Genomic DNA, 21,851 nt, shown 5'->3' on the forward strand with positions numbered 1-21,851 from the left:
AGACTTTCTGCAGTGACGTGAAAGGCAGTGCTGGTGGTTGCTGCCTCCCAGCTGGGACCGATGATCTGTTCCAACAGAGAGTCAAAGCAGATTAGTTTAAACCACAGACGATTTAATCTAACCTGTCTGATTTCAAACTGTAACAGAGAGGCAGAAGCAGTCATCTGGCCATCCCTGGCCTCAGCTGGGAGATGGCAACCCACAGGGACACCTCCCCAACAAGACAAGAACCTGCCTGTGTGAGCGCATCTCTGCCAGAGAGTTAAACTAATCTGTTTGTGCCTCATTTACCTACTGAATAGGCTGAACGTTTTGATAGTAGAGCAGCAGTAGGAGAACAGCCTGACACACTTTTCATGACAATCACCCAGGAAGCTGTAAGATAGCACAGAGTGAGAAGCAACCTGTCTCTATACCCTGAGCCCACAAAAAAAAGAGAAAATAATGCCCAGGACTCAATTATCAATTTTCCTAACAGATAGAAGTTACCAGTAGGTTGCCACAAGGCTCTGAATGAGCATCCATGTTTCTGAATATCTTCACAAGGGATTTGAGAAATGCAGCAAGTAGAAAGGAGACAACTATTATTGACAATGGAAATTCTTAGCTGAATATGATTTCCAGTACCAAAGTCAGCGCTTATAAATTGCTGAATAAACTTGGAATAAATCAACTGTGTGAGACAAGGAGCTCTTAGAAGTCTTTTTACAGGATGTAACTGCACATTTACTACAACTGCACACTTACAACTTGAAGCTATCTCGTACTTGGCACTACACATCCTGTGTTAGAGCTTTTTTAGATTTCTGTAGAATATACTTCCTTCTAGTTTGTTTGACACTTAAAGCTCACTTGTTTTTATCTGGGAAGTCCTTCCTGAATCACAGGTACCGCTTTTGGGTGTTGCAATATCACTGATGCATTAGCTTGCTGATAAGAACGTGACAACATGCCATCCTGTTACAGATGTAATCTCATAGGACCTCATTTGAGAGGCAATATGCAGAAACAGCCACTTGCTGTAAAAGAAAAATGTTCTCAAGATTAAGAGGTCAGTACCTTTTCAGAAACAAGGTTTTATGGGAGCGCACGGCTCCGAAGGGTTCAGCTTGGCATTAACTATGTGATATTTCATATAAAACTTTCCAAAGGTTGTATTTCTTGCTTCATAAACTTGTGGAATGAACCTGGATGTTAACCTTAGTGCATAACAGTCTTCTGATGGAACTTGCTATCACGGATACATTATATGGTTATGTGCCATTAGTTAATCATTTAAACAGAGATAAGAAATGGAAATTATGGCATTTGGGTCTGATACGTTCTAAAGATCTGCTGACTCTCCTGTTTGGAGGAGAGACCAACAAGGCTTATAACTTTTATTCACCTGAGAAAATGACTTGTCTCATTCACAGCCAAGAAAGCCTTTCTTTTTAAATATTATTAAAAAAACCCCAACTATAAAAGTAACACTAACATTCTTACTGAATCTGATCCTTGAAAGTAAGTAAGTAAAATTAAGAGAGCCAGGAGTTTCACACCTGGATTGAGATGATAGGTGCTCTAGATTTCAAAAATTAAATAGATGAAACAGTTCTTCAGATACTGTGGCAGCCTAGGTATTGACAGCATAGGACATAATGGTGATACATGTAAAACAGTCTCTAAATTTTCTTGGTCTACCTGAAACAGGTCAACAATTTTGCTCAATCTTTTGTGTGCTATGTGAAGAGACCATCTCTTTCCCCTTGAACTTTCAGGATTCTTCTAGCCACTGTTCAGTACCTGAGAAATCACTAGAGTTCTTAGCAGGATGACAGAGCTCCTACATTGACTTACCAGAATACTGGGTGACCTGCTGTCAAGCAGCACAATGCACTCTTTCCTTGTGAAAACCATTTATACCTTAATAGCATAAGTTCATGTGACCTGGGATTTACATTCTTCTAGGTGACAACCTAAACTTCTCAATGAGGCCACCATGAGTAATTGGCTTAATGTCTCCCTTTTTAACAAGCATGGGACATGCCACAATCTAAGGCAAAGCAAACACTCTAAGGCTTCTTCATTTCTCTGTGCATCACTGTATTTTAGGACATTTCCCTAAGCAGTGAAGCATATGGAGGCTCACTGTGCTGCAGCTCTTGAAAATGCAATAGTTACAGAGGTCTGTTAACTGCCTGCCTCATACAGAAAGAAAGTACTATTTCGATTGCTTGTGTAGAGAGCAAAGAACAGGAGTAGGACCTCTGCCATCACAGCAGTCTTTCTTCCCAGGGAGAGACCAAAGGAAGTTGGAATAGTTAATGAACATGAAACATGTAGAGGAAAGACCTGTCCTCTCCTGGCCAGAGACATGAAGAGAATACTACCAATCCCAGAAGCAGCAGGGTACAGGGAGCCTTAATTCATTTACACAATCACAACGAGCACATGCAAATGGTTTCAATTTCCCTTCTATAATTGTTTCAAATTTATAACACATTGCTAGAAATTTGTCTTGGCAAAAAGATGCAAAAGCAATGAAGACAAACATGAGCCAAAGTACAATGATCCAACTGATCCTTTTGTAACTAACCAAACATAAACAAGGATTAAACATAGCTAACTTCTGTTTACGATTCCGATGACAAAATCACTTTTAAAAAGTGTTTACAAAACAGGCATATTGTTTTAGCCCTTCTGAGATCTAGCTCTCTGCAGAAATCATTTGTAACAGTCAAATGTTTATCATTTACAGCTTTTCAAACAGGGTAACCCTAGGAACTGAAATGCAGCTGGCAGATGGTGAAAGAAATTAAGCCCATGACATGGTTCAGTAAACAGCAAATTATGATAGGGTGGAGGTGCTTCCCACCCTGGGACAACTGCTGCACTCCAGGGCTCCACTGAAACACACCAAAACTTTCCTGACAGAAGTCAGCACAAAGCCAGCCAGTAAAACTTAACTTGCCAGGTTACCTTGAGCCTGAAACTCAGTGTGCAAGCAACCCTTTCCCGGCTCTACCGTCTGTCCTCTTTACCAGGAGCTGCTCTCCTGCAGAGCCTGGCAGTGCTCTCCAGGCAGATAACTACATGACACACGATTAGGAGTCTGGGATAGCGGCATAGGGGATTTGCATAGATCTGTGCTGGAAATGGAAATTGGAGATGATATTTTCATTTTCATTTAACCTACTTAAAAACAAAGGGAAATGAAACTGAATATATTCAGTGTCACTTGGATATGACTGTATGCTCTAGGTTACAGGGGAGTAAAAAAAGACTGCTTGCAGGGCATTAAAGGACCAGGTATAATTAGTTTCCCAGTTCTCAGAGTCAAAACCTGTAACCAAGCATACAAGTTGGAAAGTTCTGGGAGAAGGGACTGACAATATACTTTGTATTTGAGCTTCCTTCCTTACCCAGAGAATCGATATACTCCTCCCTGCCCCTCGAAGACTTTTTTTTGCACTGCTTTTCCCTATCTCCCTGTTGGGTGGAGACTGCTGGAAACCACAGACTGAAGGCATACTTCAGTGTACAGGCAACTAGAGACAAACACTGTTATCATCACCCTTCCTAATACAGCCGCAACGCTGAATGTACAGGCAGTCTTGTGGAAGGACACCACGTAGAAACTCCTGCAATCAGCCTGCTGCCACGTTCTTCCACGCTGGCATCCTTCCTGCTCAACGTTTTGTATAATCTCCCTATTTAAAAAGCCCTGTAATTCTCAACATTACCACTGAATAATATATTTATTAATTTGTTAGTGCCACTAACTGTCCCTGAGGCTTTTCTTGGGAATGTGTGTCAGCTTATTGATTCTAGCCCTCCACTCCTTGCACTGCTTTCCTCCTCTGCCAGGCAGGCAGGAACATACTTCTGTGCTGCTTCAGGTCATAATTGGAAAAAAGATAGAAATGTTCAATATGACTCATACATAATTCAGCTTATCAGCTACCCAGGAGAAATGAGAAGAGAAGGTATATGCACGTCTATTTCTCCTACTATCAACAGGAGAAATAATTTCCAGTTACACTAAGTATGCGTAGTTTGGTCACAACAGGATTTGCAGTTAGAAGGGAAAAATGAGAGACAGGGGAGCAGAGAATGAAAGGGTAGTAGGAAACTGAACTCTTAAAAGAGATTCACTTATGTGAAAATTCCCGATTCCTCCAGGAGACTGGACTCATGCTTCTCACTTAATATTCAGAATGGAATAAGTTGGCAATTAGAAAGGATTATCTGCCTCTGATCTGTAAAACATTGCAGAAATCTAAATAAAATAAAGCTCCAGATTAGTTAGCTACAAAGACATCTAATAACAGCCTGCTAAACCCTGACTGTGACTTCTGGATTTAATGTTAAGGCCTATGTTCTAAAGAGCAAATTGTGAAGAAGCATTAAAACTTATTGTTATAAAGGATTTTTAATGTAAAAATCAATATGTGCTATGTATTTAACAGCATGTAACCATGAGGACGTCTATGATAGAGCTTTGTCATGCACCAGGGACCACAGTATTAGTCAAATTCTTGAAAGGAAGTGCAGAATGTTTGCATCATTCAAACTGCCACCTGAGAGCAATTACAGAAATTATTTTAACCCCAGAAGCAGAGGGAAAATCCAATCCTAGTTGACAGTCTTGAGGGTATCAAGGGTTCCACATGAAATGTGTCATTTTCAAATACCTCTACAAAATTCATGTTAGGAAAGTAACAGCATAACAGAGAGGTGGGCCACTTACTGCTATTTTTTGGAGGCCATTGAGAGTAAACACAACCACAACCAGGGCACTGAGTCGCAATATCCACTTTGCCAACACATAAGCAAACAAAGGAATATTAATAAAAACATTCACACTCCCAAAATGCAGAAACAGCATAATCTAAGGCAGACAACATAGAATAATAAGATGGCATGACTGAAAAAAATAGACCTGTCCATATAAAGTCTCAGAAAAGAGAAATAAAAAATGTTTTTCCTTAAATACAGATACATCATAACAGAACTCATCTTCTTCATCAGTTAAGTCAACAGAAAAGGCGCATGTAGCTCTTCATCCCCTGTAATCAAGCTCACAACTCTATATGCATGAGCACATACAAACTGTTATACAGCAAATGTTTCTTAATTTTGCCCATTAAGGGAGTGCCCAACAAGGGGTCAGTACTCTTCAGTTAGAGAGGAAAACACAGCCCCCCAGCCTGCAGATCATTTTTGACCTTATGGGATCATGTTAAACTAGCATTGCTCCCGATTAAAGGAAGTTTCCAAACAGAAAAGCAGGCTCTTTGCCTGGCTAGCAGTGACTTTTGCTTCTGTGGCTCTTAAATTGTGTGCATGCATGTCTTTTCCTGTCTCTGGTCTCTTCTAACATTCCCTATTTATGTGGTGGTCTGCAAGTTTTACCTCATCAAGAAATCAGCAGGAGCACCACAGAGCTGAGAAATACTGTTGTGCTCCGTTATGCAATGCATGTCTCTGTGGGCCTTCGAACATTTAACACAGAGCAAATAAATTATTAGCATGTGTGTGCATGTGCATACCTATCTAAGATACATAAAGACAACTGCAACAAAAGGAAACGGGAATGTGCTTGGAACAGGTGGGTATTCAAGTATCTAGTATCACAAAAATCCAGTTGCAAGAACCATTTAAATGCAGATCTGCACGTAAACTGCTGAAAGAGCTCCACTGAGCTTTATGCACTCACATACACAGCTGCAAAGCTAAGAAATAACAAAAAAGATCCGCTTTTTCCCCCAATAATTTTCATCTATACCACCCGTTATCCTATTCTTAATAATACTACTACTGAAGAGCAAGCTGATTCTTTAAGATGCCCCACCTCCAGAAACAAGATACACAATCACATCAAGTGTTGAATGATTTCTATGATTCCCATCACCACAGTGTCTGAGCACATTACAGTTGTTTAATATATTCTTTGTCACAGAGCAGAGAGGAAAATATGATTACCTCTACACTATAAATGGGGATGGGAGAACAAGGGACAATAGGTAACTTGTCATGTGTGGCTGGCACACTCACCATTGGGATAACCAGTCTCCGCTGGTTCAAAATCATACAATAAATGCTTTCCAGTCTAGTTTTTTCATTACTCAAAAGTTTCTACATCAATCCATATACACCAAGCAATTTGCTTAAGCCTTTTCCTGCTTGTCTTAGTAAATGCAAGTAAAAAAAAAAAAATCCATTCAGCCAAATGCCCTGGATTTGTAACATCTCAGTACATTTACAAAATCCTATATATAAACAAATACTACAACACATTGATGTGCTGAAAAACCCCACATTTCCTTAAAAGCAGACAATAATTCTGACAATCTAATATAAAAAAATCATCAACTGATCACACAATCCTTTTATATCTAATACACTGTTCTTCCACAAAACATTCCATTTAGAAGAAACAACATAGCAAGCAAAATAAACCTGCTCATATAGCAGAGATGGATCAAAATCTATTCTTTAATGGGAGAAACAGAATAACAAGTTGTGACTACAGTGAAAAGTAAACCCAGCTAAATTCCACATCAAACTCAAAATCTGAAGAGTAACCTGAAAATCTATTCAAGAACTGTGCCAATTTAATCCAGAAGGTGAAGCAACATGGATTAAGTGTCTGACTGTCACATACAATTCTTAGATACCCTGAAGATGGGTATTGTATCAAAGCAGACAGATGAGAAAAGTATACAATTGTCTCTTTAGCTAGCCCTCCAAGTTAGAAATGACACACCTCAGACAATACAACTAAAACACTTCAAATAAAGTTCAGAATCTGCAATCTTTCCATGATTGTCTGAAGAACATCAGCTTCTATCCCTAAGAGGAAATTATAGCAAATGATACAGGATGAACATAGCTTTTCCAAACCAAGCTAGAATCACCATGTCATTTAATGCCACCACACAAACATGCAGCTACCAAAGCCATGTCTTCTGCCACCTAAGGCATGAAAAACTTCCCACTTACCTTCTAACACTGTTAATTTGGCACTCGTGTTTATTTCCCCAACACTATTGGTTGCTGTGCACTCATAGATAGCTTCATCTCGATGAACACGCAGTGGCTGTATCCGCAGAACTGATCCTGATCCATCATCAAACTCAATAACCTTTAACAATGAAAAAAAAAAAAGCACTTCTTTACTGGCATCTTCTGCAACAAAAACTCAAAGTCAAAACAATACAAGGGTTAAAAAGCAAAAAACAAACCAAAACAAGCCCTGTAAGCTATAAAATACCATGCAATTACTCAAGCATTCCAAGTCCAGAAATGCAAAAATTTCAGAGTCAAGAACATATTTGTCCTCTGAGGAGGCCAGAACAAATGAAGATCCAATGAGGTTCTTTATGAATCAATTAAGGTTGACAAATTAACAACCTGGTAATAAAGATGTGGATCTGATGATTTAAAACATCTGAGCCATATTTGCACTAATGGTTTTACTAATCACACTGATAGCAATTTAGTGCCAACTTTCACCTTGATGGAAGAGCAGAATGATATACTCCTGTGGGATTACCAGGAAAATAGTGACAAAACTAGAATAAAACCTTGAGCACCTACAGTGCATGCTAACTCCAACATAAAGTGAGGGGTTTTAATGTCCTTCAGCAGCAGGTACTTCGCAACTCTGGCATAATCAACAATGATGTAATTACAATTCCTTCCCCAGCATAATAAACCAAGTTCTTAATAAATCATTGCCTTTCCACCTATTCTGCTAAACTGCAACATGCATTACTCTTAACTTCTACATGGAAGAAAGAAGTATTTGTTAGTTTGCAGCTGGATCATTATACGCTACTCCTTAATGGCAAGGCTGTGAAGGCACACAGCCTCAGGTCACTGTTAATGTCCAACTCATCCTCCTCCTATTACTAAGCACAGCAAAAGTGGGAAATATTAACTGAACTCCAGATGGTGACAGCATGAGGGAAAGGCACAAGCCCCCCTCCTGTCACTTGGGAACTGCAGAGGGAGATGGAAAGAGACTAAGCTATACTTGGTTCCAGACACATGTACATCAGCCTAGAACCTGCATTACCCTCATGCAAAATGATACCCTATTTTCAAGAGCCTTGTTTAGGAGTGCTTCTCACAGCATTAAGACCAAATAAGTGAAAATTGGAAGGAGAAAAATAACATGCACCACACGACTCTGCAGTGACAGGAGAAATAGGAAGAAATCAAAAGGTAACCAAGACCACCAAAAAATCTGTTACTCCTCACCCAGGAAGGAATAGCCCCTTCTGTTCTAACTAATAGAAACAGCTTGCAAGAAACACTAATTTGGGGTCAAGTAGCAGCAGACAAGACAGAGAAATATGAACATCACCACAGTACACTTTAAGGAGTTATTTTTTAAAAAAAATCAATTTTAAATTAAATATGAAACTGTGACAAAATGGTAAACTTTCTATAACCTTTTCACAGTATAGAGCTACTGCCAAATTTTAAAACAAGACAAAGTCAGATGCAGAGATTAATTCACTTCAGTGACAAGGACTAAAAAGAGATAAAACACCAGGAAATCTCTTTAGCCCTTACTATCCTTTGAACAAACATTCTGTGTGAGAAGAAGGGAGCTACAACTACTAAGGACCTGACAGATACTGAGACCAGAAATGCTGTTCATTTGCTAATGATGGATACCTCTTTTGTGTAATAACTCAGCATGTGTACATCAGACTTGTTTATTAATTTTTTCATTTAAACTGAATTCCAATATTCCTCCAAATAAAGACTGGCTTAGTAATGAGGTAAAATTAATCATTATCTAGCAAGAAAAAGAAAGATATTATTCACTGTCTCCTAACACAATAAAAATGCCTCACCTGTGTATCAAAACTGATGTTAATAAAGGTACGAAATTGCTAATATACATGCATATAATATGGCATAGCCCTCTGGCCAGTCACAGTAAGTACCAAATTCACTATAAAGGTTGTATCTACTTACAAATTAGAATGTTTAAATGGTTACTATACAACGAAACTTAACCTTTATTAGGGAAAAATAACAATGTAAAACAAGATTAAAATTGATTACTTTAATCAAGGTTTTCTGCTCACATACAAAATCATGATTAAAACTGGTGACTTGAATCAATCCATTCTGGGCAGCAAAGCCATCTTGTGCCCCAGTCAGAAAAGCAAAACCATCAAAGACAGGATTAGAGGAAAGGCAGCAGAATGGACAAGGGTCACAGTTCCAAGGGCAGTTTTAGGGAAAAGAGCCCAACTCCAAAAAAGGAAAGTGAAGAAAAAGGCGGAGAAAGTCAGTGAAAATGTATTTGCTATTTAAAATATGAACCAAATTAGACCCTTTTACAAAAGCATTTCTGATACCTGCTCTTCCCTCTTTCTTTCTCTCAGACTTCAGTACACAGGGAAGTCAATCCACCCTTCAGGATGACTTCACCACTCCCCTTCCAAAGACATCTGTGGGAAGGATGGCAGTACCATCACTTAGAAAGCCTTCCAATAGTGTTTTGGCATCCCACTTTCGAATTTCACTGGGGATAGCAGGCCAAAGAGGTGCCTTATCAATTTTTACAATGAAAACAGAAAATTACTGCTAGATCCAACTCTTATCTGCCATCTAATTTGGTGTAAGCCCCACTCTCCCACCTGAAGAAGGATGTCCTATGCTTGTGCTTCCAGCGTCATGCTCAAAGGACAACACCTGCTCTACAATTGCCTTGCACTGTAGAGAAGAAAACTTACTTTACTCTAAACCTCTAGACTATATTGTAGTGCTATAGAGATACCCAGGTAGCAATGATGTTTGTTGTGTAATTAAGACCTGCAAGCATTAGACTGATTACCAAATTTTTATTTTTGTTTTTTGTAATTACCTCAAACCGCTGAGAACTGACTTTCTTCCCCTTCTTCATCCATGTGATACGAGGTTTGGGCTCTCCCGTTGCCTGACACACAAAAGAGGCCACTCCTCCAGAAATCCCAATCTGATCTTCAGGAGCTTTCATAAATGTTGGCTTGCCTGGAAAAATAACCAAATCACCCCCATGAGGACACAACATCAGATAAGCAAGGAATGTGTCATGTTAATCTAAATTATAAGATAATTGGTGCTCCAGCTACAAATCCAGGTTGAATGGCCTCAGCTACACAAATTTAGTGCAGACCGCAACATGATAAGCACACTTTCTGCTTGAGTACCCTTTTTTCCCTGAAATGAATAAAGTCCATCTGGTTTGCCTGTAAATGAGGGCAATAGAGGGCTCCCCCCAGCCCCCTGGGCATTGGTTCAGGTATATGACAATTTGGAACCATTTTTACGGTTTATTTTTTTAATAAATGGATTTTTGCAGGTTTATAACATGGTCATAGCACTGGAAATTACAGAACAGCTGACACAGCAAACCTACAAAGTGTACATTGACATTAGTTTTCCTGACATTCATCAAAATTAACAGATACAGTTTTATGTATACAAATAACCACCTTTAATTTCATTTTAGATGTGGATTGACATAAAAATCCTACAGTCTATCTGGAAACCTGCACAGGCTGGCCTCTGCTCGGTAAGAAACTAATCACTAAAAGTGAAAGTCAGCAAAGAAACCAAAGTGACATTCAGGCCTGAAAGACTCAGCAAAAATAAAAAAAGGAAAGAAAATCATGTAACATTTTAATAATCAATAAAAGCAGTTTGATGAAAATAGAGTTGCATCTTCTGGATTTACATGACAGATTTGGATGGATAAAACTAGGCATCCAGTTTGATCATTTTTCTTCTGCACTTGCTGTACAAGAGAATTTTGCGATATGCGATTCAAGGATTGTTTTAAAACATTGCTTTGTCCAAGTGAGAATCATTTGATGATCTTGTATCCCTATAAAGCACTAAAACATTTAACTCCACACAGGGAGTCGACCCACAATGTCATTCAGTGCACAAGCGACACTAAGGCCACATTTAAAATACAATTCTGATCGACCACCTCAAAGATGAACCTGACCTGTAAAAGGGGCAGAGACAGCTGCTGGGATGTAGAAAGGGGTAAGAGTGAGAGGAGAAACCTGTTCAACTCCAAGACACCAAGCCAACATCCCCGGCAGAGCTGGTGGTGGTTCCACATCTTCATGTTCTGGACATGTCCACAAGTATGTCCTCAAGGGAGAGGGGGATGACATCTGTAAGCCCAGGTACTTTAAACACTAAGCTTTTGAGGAACAGAGTGCTGACTTTCCCCAATCTAGAAGGGATACAGATTCAGCAACCTTAAAAGACAACAACCTTTAAATGCTTATTCCTAATGTGTAAGAGATTAAAATGCTACGGGTGAAGTTGCAAGTAACACCTGAGCCAGTCCAGCAGCTTGCAGCAACTGAAGATGGCAAGGGGCTTTGCTCTGCTTCTTGTTCCCCTCCCCTCCCTACCTCCAGACACTGGCGCCCAAACCCCTACAAGCAGCTCCAGGATCACCAGAGCCTCAGTGGAGCAGATTCAGACCCCTAACCTGACAGAAAGCTGGTTTTTCCTTCTTTTTCAAGCAGGGCAGGGAGCACAGTGGCTCAGGGAAGGATCGGACAGAGCTGGGGGGGCACTGGAAGATGGCACCTCTCCCTCAGCAGCTGCAAGCTGGCACCAGACCAGGGAGACTGCTGAGGGCCCAGGATGCTTCTTGCTTCACAAGCACACCATCACTGTGAGGTGCAGAAGGGTCTCTGTGAGGAGAGGTCAGGGCTGCCCTGTGTTGGACACAACCAGTTCCACAACAGGTTTAAGAAGGGGCAAAACACCTCATGGGAGTGAGAAGTGAGGTAAAAAGCATGAGAAACAGCCTTGTGAGCACCCAGGTCAGAGGGGCATGAGGAGCTCTGGGCACCCGGGCAGTCTCCCCTGCAGCCCACGGAGACACCATGGTGGAGCAGGTACTTCCCTGCAGCTGGGTGGGCATCTGGCAGCCAGCCAAGGTCAACCCACAAAGGACAACATCAGACCAGCCCGCACCACATGGAGAAGCAACTACCCACTGAGGACACGCTTAGTAGAGAGGCACTGGTGGAATGCCACTCCTGAGGCAGTGGGACAACAGACCCCTTCAAAACTTGCAACATCAGATGCTCAGTGCAGACTGTGGTCATGTGCTAGGGAGCTCACCGGCCACCCACACGGACCACAGGCACCAGGGGACACACCAACCCCGAACCCAGGTGATCTGGCGGTCACAGCTGAGACACTAAGCTGCAGGCCTGGACCTCTATTACTGCTATTTGCTTGGCTTCATTTCCCAAAGGCCTTTGCAGACAGTGGATCCACCAAGGTCAGCACTGTCCATGCAGAAGTGGATACACATGCTCTGTCCTCAACAAGCTTCTGTGAAGGAGTATCACAGACCTGATCACATACAGGTGTACTGAATTTTGCCATCATTGGTGAAGGGAGCCCCAGGACTTTGCAAAGAAAATAGCTCAAGACCCAGAAAATGCCTTTTAAGACATGACGGCTACTGTCTGCAGTCTTTGGCACACTGTCCTGACAGGAACAGCAAGTAGTTATTAAGTGTGCTTGCTTAACTGATGCTGATTTCATATATTTACTCATCTATAATCACGTCTATTTCTACTTAGTTTATATTTACATATATCTGTGTTTATTCACCTCTCATCTATCCCAGTGAAATGTTAATTTACTGTTCAGGTTGCTAGTGATTGCAGTGTGATTGACTGTTTTGCAATGCAGTGTGCTGAGCTGATGTCTTGTATTGCATCTCAGTATTTGATTTAGTTTTTTGATTTTCTGTTATTTACTCTGTGATCTTTGTAAAATAGTGTAAATTTTTCAAATGACAAATACAGCAGAATCCATAAACTTTTGTCCTTAAAGAATACAGTGCAATTATCTCTCTCACCATACACCTACTCGCCAGCTCATACACTGAGGACTTACTTTAGTTTTGTACATTTTAAAAAAAAAATCAATACTATTAAAAACCTGAACAAAAGGAAACTGAATGTTCACCTGCAGTAAAACCTAAAACCCCAATTGTTCAGCTTGAATTTACATTGTTGTAATGAATCTTTTTCCCCTGCACATTTAATTGAGCAACACTGATTTCTGGAAACTATCTAAATCCACTGAGACTAGTCACAAAAGTATACCCATATATAAACCAAATTCTCACACAGTCTGGGAAAGGGTATTTCTACAAAGCCATTTTAAACATTTGTATGCCCTAAAGTTTTGAAATGGAAGGAAAGTACTAATTAAGCAAACGGAAAATCCTTAGTCTTGGCCCCAGGACAATAGAGTCAGGCATGGGCATACATATATTTATACTGATTGGTAACTGCTACAGCAAATCCCAAAACTTATCTCACTGAGAGCTAACAGAAGTGCAACAGATCATCCATGAAAATCTTTGCATCTGTGGAAAATGCATGTTAAACAGACTAGACTACCTCCACACCTTCTCTCCAACCAACATCTCTGTAATTCTACTACTTGAAGGAAGCTGCTGTGGGACACATCACTAGTTACCTCCAAAGGGCAGTGGTAACCACCAAGGATAGGGCCAGGTGATGGTACAAGCAGTCTTTTTTAACCTGTTTTGAGTGTGTGCACTCTTATGGTAGCCCTAGAAACACACAACCAGAAAAAAAAAAAAGGATGTACCAAAAATACAGTATTTAATCATTAACCTAGTTGTTGTCTTTCCCCTCCTCTTAAATTCAAAAATGACCAGGGTCTCCCACAGAGAATTATGGATATGTCAAGTTGTAAGTTAACTGTTGTTCAAACAAGCTACTAATAAATACAAGGAACAGAAATGTCTTTCACAGTGAAATCCTGTCTTTTCCATGATGAACTAAGGATGAGGCAAAGCTGAAGATTTTTTTTTTACTGAAAGTTTAAAAAAGAAAAAAGAGTTATCATATTCCAGAGACAAATCTGTGAAATATCAGCTTGAGAGAGAACCTCCTGAGCAAGTCTTGGGTGACAGCAGGGAGAGGTGCCGGATGGCTGGGTGCCCATCACACCCACCTTCACTTATTCCATCGCGTGGAGTAACAACTCCAGACTGGTGTATTTGTCACTTGATAACTCCAAGCACAAACAAATCCAGCCTCTCTCTTCCTAGCCTCTCTGTTCAGTGTCAGATCCCTGGAGCATGTTTAGTCCTCACCCTCTAATTCTTGCTCTTCACTTCATAACCAAGCTCCCACTATACTGCGAGTGGAAATTACTGCTATCATCATTTCTATTAACTCATAAGCTTCAGGCAGGAGAATGGGAAAACTTTCACCTCCTTGGCTGAAATTTTCCCTGTTTGGTCTTTGCTCAAAACTGAATTATTCTAGAGAGCTTACAGGAAGGACATGGTTCTGAGGAGAAAGACCGTGAAAAATAAAGAGTATTTTCTTACAAGAGAAAAAAAACAGGCTTCATCTTATTTGGCTGAGGGGTGAAAAATAACTTCCCTCAGACATGCTCTCCATTGAGAAACTTTCTTTAAAAAAAAACCCAGCAAAACATTTCAGAAGCAAAGGACTTTCTTTTCACAGTTGATAGCATTGAAAACGTCACTTGCTGAGAAAGCACAGATTCCTGGTTAATCCTATAAAGTGAATCACAAGGAGCGTCTCATGGTGTGGAAGAGATGCTAGCAGAGATTTAGGCACACACAAGTCTACTTCACTATGCTGGAAAACAGCAGCAAACTCATCCAGAGTCCTGGGCTGAGGTAGGGTGTGTGATGCTTTCAAAAGAAATGCTCCTTTGAATTACATTTTAAGAGGTCCGCAAGAACATGGGTACAGAAAGCCAGAGAGAGAAGTACAAACAGACAAGTCAGGTACGCACTAATCGGTAAGGCTGTTGACTGCCCTCCCCTGTGAAAGCAAATGTGATGGATTTGGGAGGGGAACCTGAAGCCCTCAAAGGCAGAACCTCTGGTCTACCGAAGAGCCACTGACACAGCCTTCCTGCAGGGCAACTCAGAGTGAGCAACAGCTAGCCATGAAGGTGCATCCTTCTCACCCACAGTTTATCTGTAAAATCACTGTTGTTCTCTGCTATTCAGACAATTTGCTTATTGTGAAACAATTGTTATAAATCTGAAAACCATCTTAGCAGCTATTTTAAAATTTGCCCTACCAAACATTTGTAGTAGAGCAGTAACATTTTGGTTATCTTCTTCAAGTTTTCCTTTCTTTACCAGAGCAGTTCAGAGTCATTTCATCACATGCGTTATTTTTAAGCTGTGCAGCTTCTAAGCGAACCCAAAGGACATTCCTAGGGAGAAAAGTCTCTTTTGCTGAATTTCCTTCAAGGCCGAGGCACAGAGGTGTAACCCCTCTCTAACTTGGCATGGTGTCTTTTGTGTGAACCATGGCCTTTGAGAGGTTACATACGATCTGCATTACCTGACTTGAATATCAGCCACTGCCTTGAAAAATGATGCTGGATCATGTATATTTAACAAGGATCCTTGTATTTTGCTACACATTAAACACACACCAGTCACATAAAAGTTGCTCCCTTGTAATTTTGTAAGAGCCAAAAATTTCAAGTGGCTGAAACATAATATACGCCAACATAAATATGCTTCATATACCCAAATATTAACTTGTTTGATTTCAAACACCCATCATTAGATGGTTTCTTAAAATAAATGGGAAAATTAAATTGAATACTGATGCTTTTTCAGTATTTAGCACCCACATCAAATATACCTCATCCAAAAATTTTAATTCAGAAACTGGCAATTATACTGCTCCTCCTGTTCTTGTGGATGTTATTTTTCCAAAGAGTTGCACATAGGTTTGAGAAAAATGAATTAAACACGTCTGCAGTTAAGTGTTCTATGAACACTCACCTGCTGTGAGAGATTTTAAAGAAAAAAAATCTCTGTCCTCATGCTACAAGTGCCCACTGTTCTAAATAGAAGGGCAGCCAAAAATGAGATGGGTGTTGTACAAGAGAGGAGCTTGAATTTTTATCTGAAAGCTTTTATGACTTGGGTTAAATTAAGATTGAAAGTAGTCTCCTTTGTGAAAGAAAAAATTACAGTTGTGATATGAGATGGACTAGATAAGCACATACAATAGGCATAACATGGGTAACCTTATTTAGGTGCCTGGGCTAAATGAATTAAAAGAAGTTACTGACACAAGCATGAAAAGATCATAATGGGAATAGTTCTTGAGCCTGGAAATTGTGAAATTGAAGTTTAAATCCCTGCCTTTAACCTTCCCTGTCACATATGCCAAGGCACAATTGTGCCTCAGCTTCCACAGTAAAATCTGCCTGCTGTTCTCACATGGCTACTGTCAGGACAAACACGCGAAAAATGATGTGTCGGCTCAGTTGTTATAACACTGGGAAGAAACCAAGAATGACACAGACTTTCTCATGTTCATGACTGACTTTGAAGTGGAAATAAAGTGGTCTAGAAGACAGAGGTGGCCCATTCTTACATATACAGCAAGGCTATTTCTCTTTTTTTTCCCTTTATGATCTTGGACAATTGATATCTGTGCATGGATGGATGCCTGCTGGAAAGATATTCTGGTGAAACCTACTCTATGATTCTTGTCCTAAGCATCTGCTGCAGGGCAGGAGGCAAACCAACGGGCTCTCCAGCTATCCTTATATTTAATATCTTTTTGTTCTCCTTTCAATATACCCACCATTGTTTAAACGTGGTTCCTGTCCCTTTGTGATACTGAGGAATATTGTCTGGAAAAATACAATTTTTCAAACTTCCACCTTTAATTCTTGTACAATTTACAAGTAGGAAAAGCTTGTTTGAGCCTTGTAATAACACTTCTTTAACAACAGCTTACTACAGCATCAGTGGGTCTTGGTGATCACAATGCTAATTCATTCATCATTTCTCCTATTTCAGTTTTATTTCACCGACAGCACTTTGTAAATGAAACTTTTGTCCTTTATTTCTTGATGCAAGGTACTTATTAAATAAATGCAAATATATATGTAGTGGGGTGTTGCATGCTCAGATATATACACAATTTTCTTTTTATCCAGTGAATGGATCATAACCCTTTCTCTCATCCACTTTAAAAAACACTTAACTGCATCCCAATCACAGAAAATGGCATTCCAAATTCACCACATTCCTCAGATCGCTCTGAATTACTGGTTACCTAGTGTTACCTGCACATCTTCCTCTTTTGTTTTATCATCTTATTAGGTTTTAATGCTCAAGAGATTCCCAACAGCTAGGACAAATGATTCTGCTATTTCAATCCGATTTTAGTGGTTGAGTTTTCCAGCTTCAAGTGTGGTTGTCCGTGATAATCAAATCTACAAACATTATCTCAAAGCAAGCTGCATTTCTCCTCACCTTCATCTCCTGACTCCCATAAAGTTACTCATAGATACCTTTTGAGTTTGTACAAAATGAAATCAAATAAAGTGAATGATTAATATACAAAACTCTAAGAAGTAGATCTTTCAACATGTTCAATGACCTCTGTAACTTTCAGTAGAAAAATAACATTACAAAAATAATAAAAGCAGTCATCCAGCAGAGGCTGTGCTTCTCCCTAAACGCTAGCAGGAAATACAGTGAACTAAGATGCAAGGTACTCATTTCAGCAGGCGAGACCCTGTGCTTTGTTTATCTGTAGTAAGTTTAATTGAGAAGAATACAAGGGTGCATGTTAAGCTCAGAAACTCTTATAATCTTTGATTCCTGCTTCTTCACCATCTCAGCAAATGCGTGCTGCTTACAATTTCTGTAGGCTCTTTCCTTACCATAAGGCCAGTCTAAATGCAAAGCCTTGGACGGGGCTGAGGTGCCTCTGCAGACACACAGGTGGGAACCTTCACATCCAGGCTGGCATTTTCAAGCCCTCTTTTTCCCTTTTGCTAATACAAGATTTATACTTATTAAATCTGACATAAACATTAAATAGTCTTTAAGTCAAAAGTGAGTATTTTAAAATTCAATCTTAAAAAAAAAACATATTAAAACCTCATGTATCCTGAGTACTCCTGGTCAGTGTCTGGATGGTTATACATAAACCAACCCTGAGCCAGTAGAAACTGAGCATCTGCTGTTAAATGCTGATGTTTGGAGAAACCTGCTTATTCCACAGAAATACAGGTTAAAAGCCGTTAGATCACTCAAGTGTTAAGGCCACAATTAACTGGATATTAATAAACTACAGCAACAGCCTGTCATCATAGTATTGCACTTCAGTAAATTTCTAATTCTGTCTCTTTATGAATCACAGAAATTGTTGAAAGAGCTTAAACACCTAAAATTAAGTGACATGATACTGAAACAGAATTGTCTCCGGCAACCATCACACAAGGATGCTGTACAAGTCACTCAGTGGCACTGAACATTTTGGGTGCCGATTTATTTGTGGAGAAAGTTTCAGGCAGGCAACTTAGACCTTAACGCAACAGGGAGGTGGTTTCTCTCCATATCATATCTGCAGGGTGCCCAGAGATCTTGTGCACAGGGTGGCAAATTTTCTTCGTTATTTTTCAAGGCTCTTGTAATTGCAATGTCTTTTTCAAAGTGCCTGGCTGGCTATCAGTGGGAGCTGCTTTACATCTTAGTAAGAAAATCCCTAACTCTGGCTAATCCCTGTGCTGTGATTGACTCTTGTCCATGGGTTTTTTGAAGTTTTTTGTGTGCCAGAAAAGGGGGAAAAAAAATAAATCAACCTCTCTACTGTGACACCATTCTTACAATTGCTTCCAATAACTGAAATAACACGTAACTAGAAAAAGAAAAATATGCCAAGAAGCACAAAGCAGTACTGCATACGACTGAAGAATACTGATTAAAAACAAAGCAGAAAAACAGCCCAGAAAAACATCCTTCTAGAACCTGAGGTCATCTTCATTTCCCCTCCTCTGCTTTTACGTTTCCCTAGAGCACCCGGAGACTGTGCATGCAGCTTGCCACATATGTTGGGGAAAAGCCAGACCCCTATATATGGGTTTAGCTTTTATTCTAACTCCCCAGCATTTATACTAAGTATTATACAGAGTAGAAAAACAAGGGAGCGCAGAGAAGCTTTACTTTAACTGCACACCTTCCAGCAGCCTCACAGAATGGTTTTCTGCTTTGCTTTAATTTAAAATTGAAACCTGAAGTCAAATTTCCACCTGGTAATAGCTTAAAGGCACTTCCAATTAACTTGGTAATACACACTTTCTGAGTTAATAAATTTTTCAGCCTCTGTGTTTAATACAATTAAACATTTGGGCCTTTGGCCTTAGACCTTATTTAGCTTGAGAAAGAATTGCAAGGAGACTGCCTCCAATTATCACCATTTACACAACATTCACTTAAGGGCTTTCAAATGCATACATATAGAACATTCATTTAATCATACACAGAATTCAGTCCCTGAATTCAGGCCTCTTCTCTCTTCACAGAATACATACAACCGACAAGACAATAATAATGCCAGCTACTGGGCTCTGAAATCAGTCATCACAATGCCACCTGAGGGAGGACATAACAGCTGTGCCTGCTCCTAGGAATTTACTTTTCCTTCAAATCTGCATTTTGTTATTTGCAAATTTCTTCAAAACTTCAAAGTTAATAAATATTATTGCATAGCATAAAGAACCTGTAAGATATGCAGGACCAGAAAACAAAGACAGAACTGAAATCCTGTGCTTGAAAAAACATGAAAATTAATTTTGCCAGCATGCCTACCACATTAAACACCATATTCTTTTACACAAAAGGATTAAAAGGTTTTAATCCCTCTTTGCAAGCAGCTAGTGCTTGATTCAGCAGTTCAAAAGGCTTTGCCAAGCTCAGGTTTTTCCTCTGCTTTTAAGAATTAAAAGTGAGTGTAAACCTTATTTTGTAAACAGAGAGCATAGTACAATGATTTTAATAGAACTAGGAGCCAGAGTAAGCGACCTGTTCACAATATCTGTTACTAAAGCAAAGGCATCCCAGGCTCTTAGAAGGGCCTTTGCTGAGGGACCTGCATTTCATTTTAATGCCACTGTACGTTCTTCTGTCCTCCTCCTAGTAATGAAATGAATTTCTGCCTCATCTACCTGGTGAGAAGGAAAACTTTCTGCTTAATGATAACGAGTGCACTCTGGCATTTCTATTACACCCATGATTTTTTTCCTGTTTGTATCAACTGTTTTATCATTCAGCATCTGTAGTACAGTCTGCAAAAAACCAAGAAATATAATCTCCACTTTTAAATGTCTACCAGTGTAAAAAATTTCAGCAGGTAGCTAGGCACCCAAGCAAACTACTCTCAAGTGTAAAAACAATTTAGTCTAGTTTCAATCTTACTTGAAATTCCCCAAGAAACAGGAATATTTCCCCATTACAAGGCTTCCTCCAAGTCAGACTCCTTGAGAAGCCTGGATGGAGAGATTCAGTGCTTTCGGGAGACACTGGGCAGCTTTTTTTCCCCCATAGTGATGTATTTTAGCAGTGACTAAATGAAGGCACAGCCACACACTGCTCAAAAGCCATTGAGCAGCATGTTGATGCCTGGGCTACCACCTCTGTCTGGCAGCAGGACTGCACTGGCAGAGCACTGCTGAGCAATTCTGATCCTCCACAGCAGAAAGATAAGAACCAAAAGGGAGTGCCAAGGCCACGCTGCACAGCACCCAGCTGCATGCTGACCTTGGTGCAATCAGTGTTAGAGCTGAGGAAGCTCCAAGAGCTGCTGTCTCCTCTCCATGAACTGTCCCTGAGTTTTCCCAAAATGGCTCTGTACACATGTGAAAAACATCTGACTCCATTCAATGTGAATACTGGGTGACCAAATCCCACAGTAAAGAGATCAAGGGACACATGCCAGAGGTTTGCAGTTTTACAGTGGCTGCAGTCCAGCCCTGCTCCATGCACAGATCAGGGCAGGAGTTTCATCCCAGGAGGTGCCCAGTCCCCTCTTCCACCCAGGGCTTTCTGGTTCAGCAAGGACTGACTTCTAGAAAGGCATCAAAATTAATCACCTTCATGGTTGCTGCATTCTTGATTTAATTTTTCTAGCATCCATTCCTTGCTGTGTTATGAATTTAACAGATAACATGAAAAGCTCTTTTCACTTTAATAACTTTTCTCTGTGTAGATGATCACATCAGCCTCTAACTGTTTCCAAACTAAACTCCTTAAATTTCCAGCTACCAGACATGGTTCCAGACTTGATTTTTTTGCGACCTTTTACCTGCACCAACTTCTACTTGATTTCACTTGATAATGCATAGAGTTGAAAGAAATGCAGAAAACTGCAATCCACGTGGAGAAGTTACTATTTGTCACACTGTGACAAGTTGCTGTGGCCACCAGGTCTATCCTGAAGCCCAGGACATAATGCACTGGGACCACAAGGTGCTGAATTTGAATTTCCACAGCTGGCCTAGGACTTGTGTACAGGCTGGAGTATGCACTGAAGAGGAAAGGCTGCGCACAGGACCAGGGAGCCACCCCTGCAGGTGCTTTGTGCACAGGGGCCGCTGGGAAACCCAGCACCAGAGTTACTCTATGGGCTGCGTGACAGCATGTGGCTCTGAAGGGATTGAATCTGTCTAAAGGAGGTATTTCTTCTATGTCATGCATTATCTCTTTCTTCAGCATCTCTGACAGTAACTATGTCTCTGGGAAAAGGGAAAACCAGTTAGCATCACTGTTGCAGTACGTATCTTGGCAAGGCAGCACATATATTCCACCAAGAGGTAGTATTTGACACCATGTATTTTATCCTCACAAAGACAGAAACACTGCCTGCTACCCAAAACCAAACTTCCCTAGTTAAAAGAAACAGAAGTATTATCCGCACTGGTTTAGGAGTATATGTACCTTGCTCACCACAGAGCTCTGCCAC

At 40.2% G+C, this 21,851-nt stretch overlaps 1 protein-coding gene across 15 annotated transcripts in view; it reads right to left on the minus strand.

Annotated features, from left to right (window-relative positions):
• The window catches only part of PTPRF (protein tyrosine phosphatase receptor type F), a 391,093-nt gene that overhangs the window by 193,421 nt on the left and 175,821 nt on the right, over nt 1-21,851 (minus strand). For all 15 annotated transcript variants that reach the window (XM_074832274.1, XM_074832288.1, XM_074832283.1 and 12 more), the window contains exons 4-5: nt 9,878-10,023; nt 6,988-7,129 (exon numbers count right to left, since the gene is read on the minus strand). In XM_074832274.1, coding sequence (XP_074688375.1) covers nt 6,988-7,129; nt 9,878-10,023 — 288 coding nt within the window. The remainder of the gene's footprint in view (nt 1-6,987; nt 7,130-9,877; nt 10,024-21,851) is intronic.

The sequence above is a fragment of the Strix aluco genome, chromosome 8, assembly GCF_031877795.1.
Source record: "Strix aluco isolate bStrAlu1 chromosome 8, bStrAlu1.hap1, whole genome shotgun sequence".
Lineage (NCBI taxonomy): Eukaryota > Metazoa > Chordata > Aves > Strigiformes > Strigidae > Strix > Strix aluco.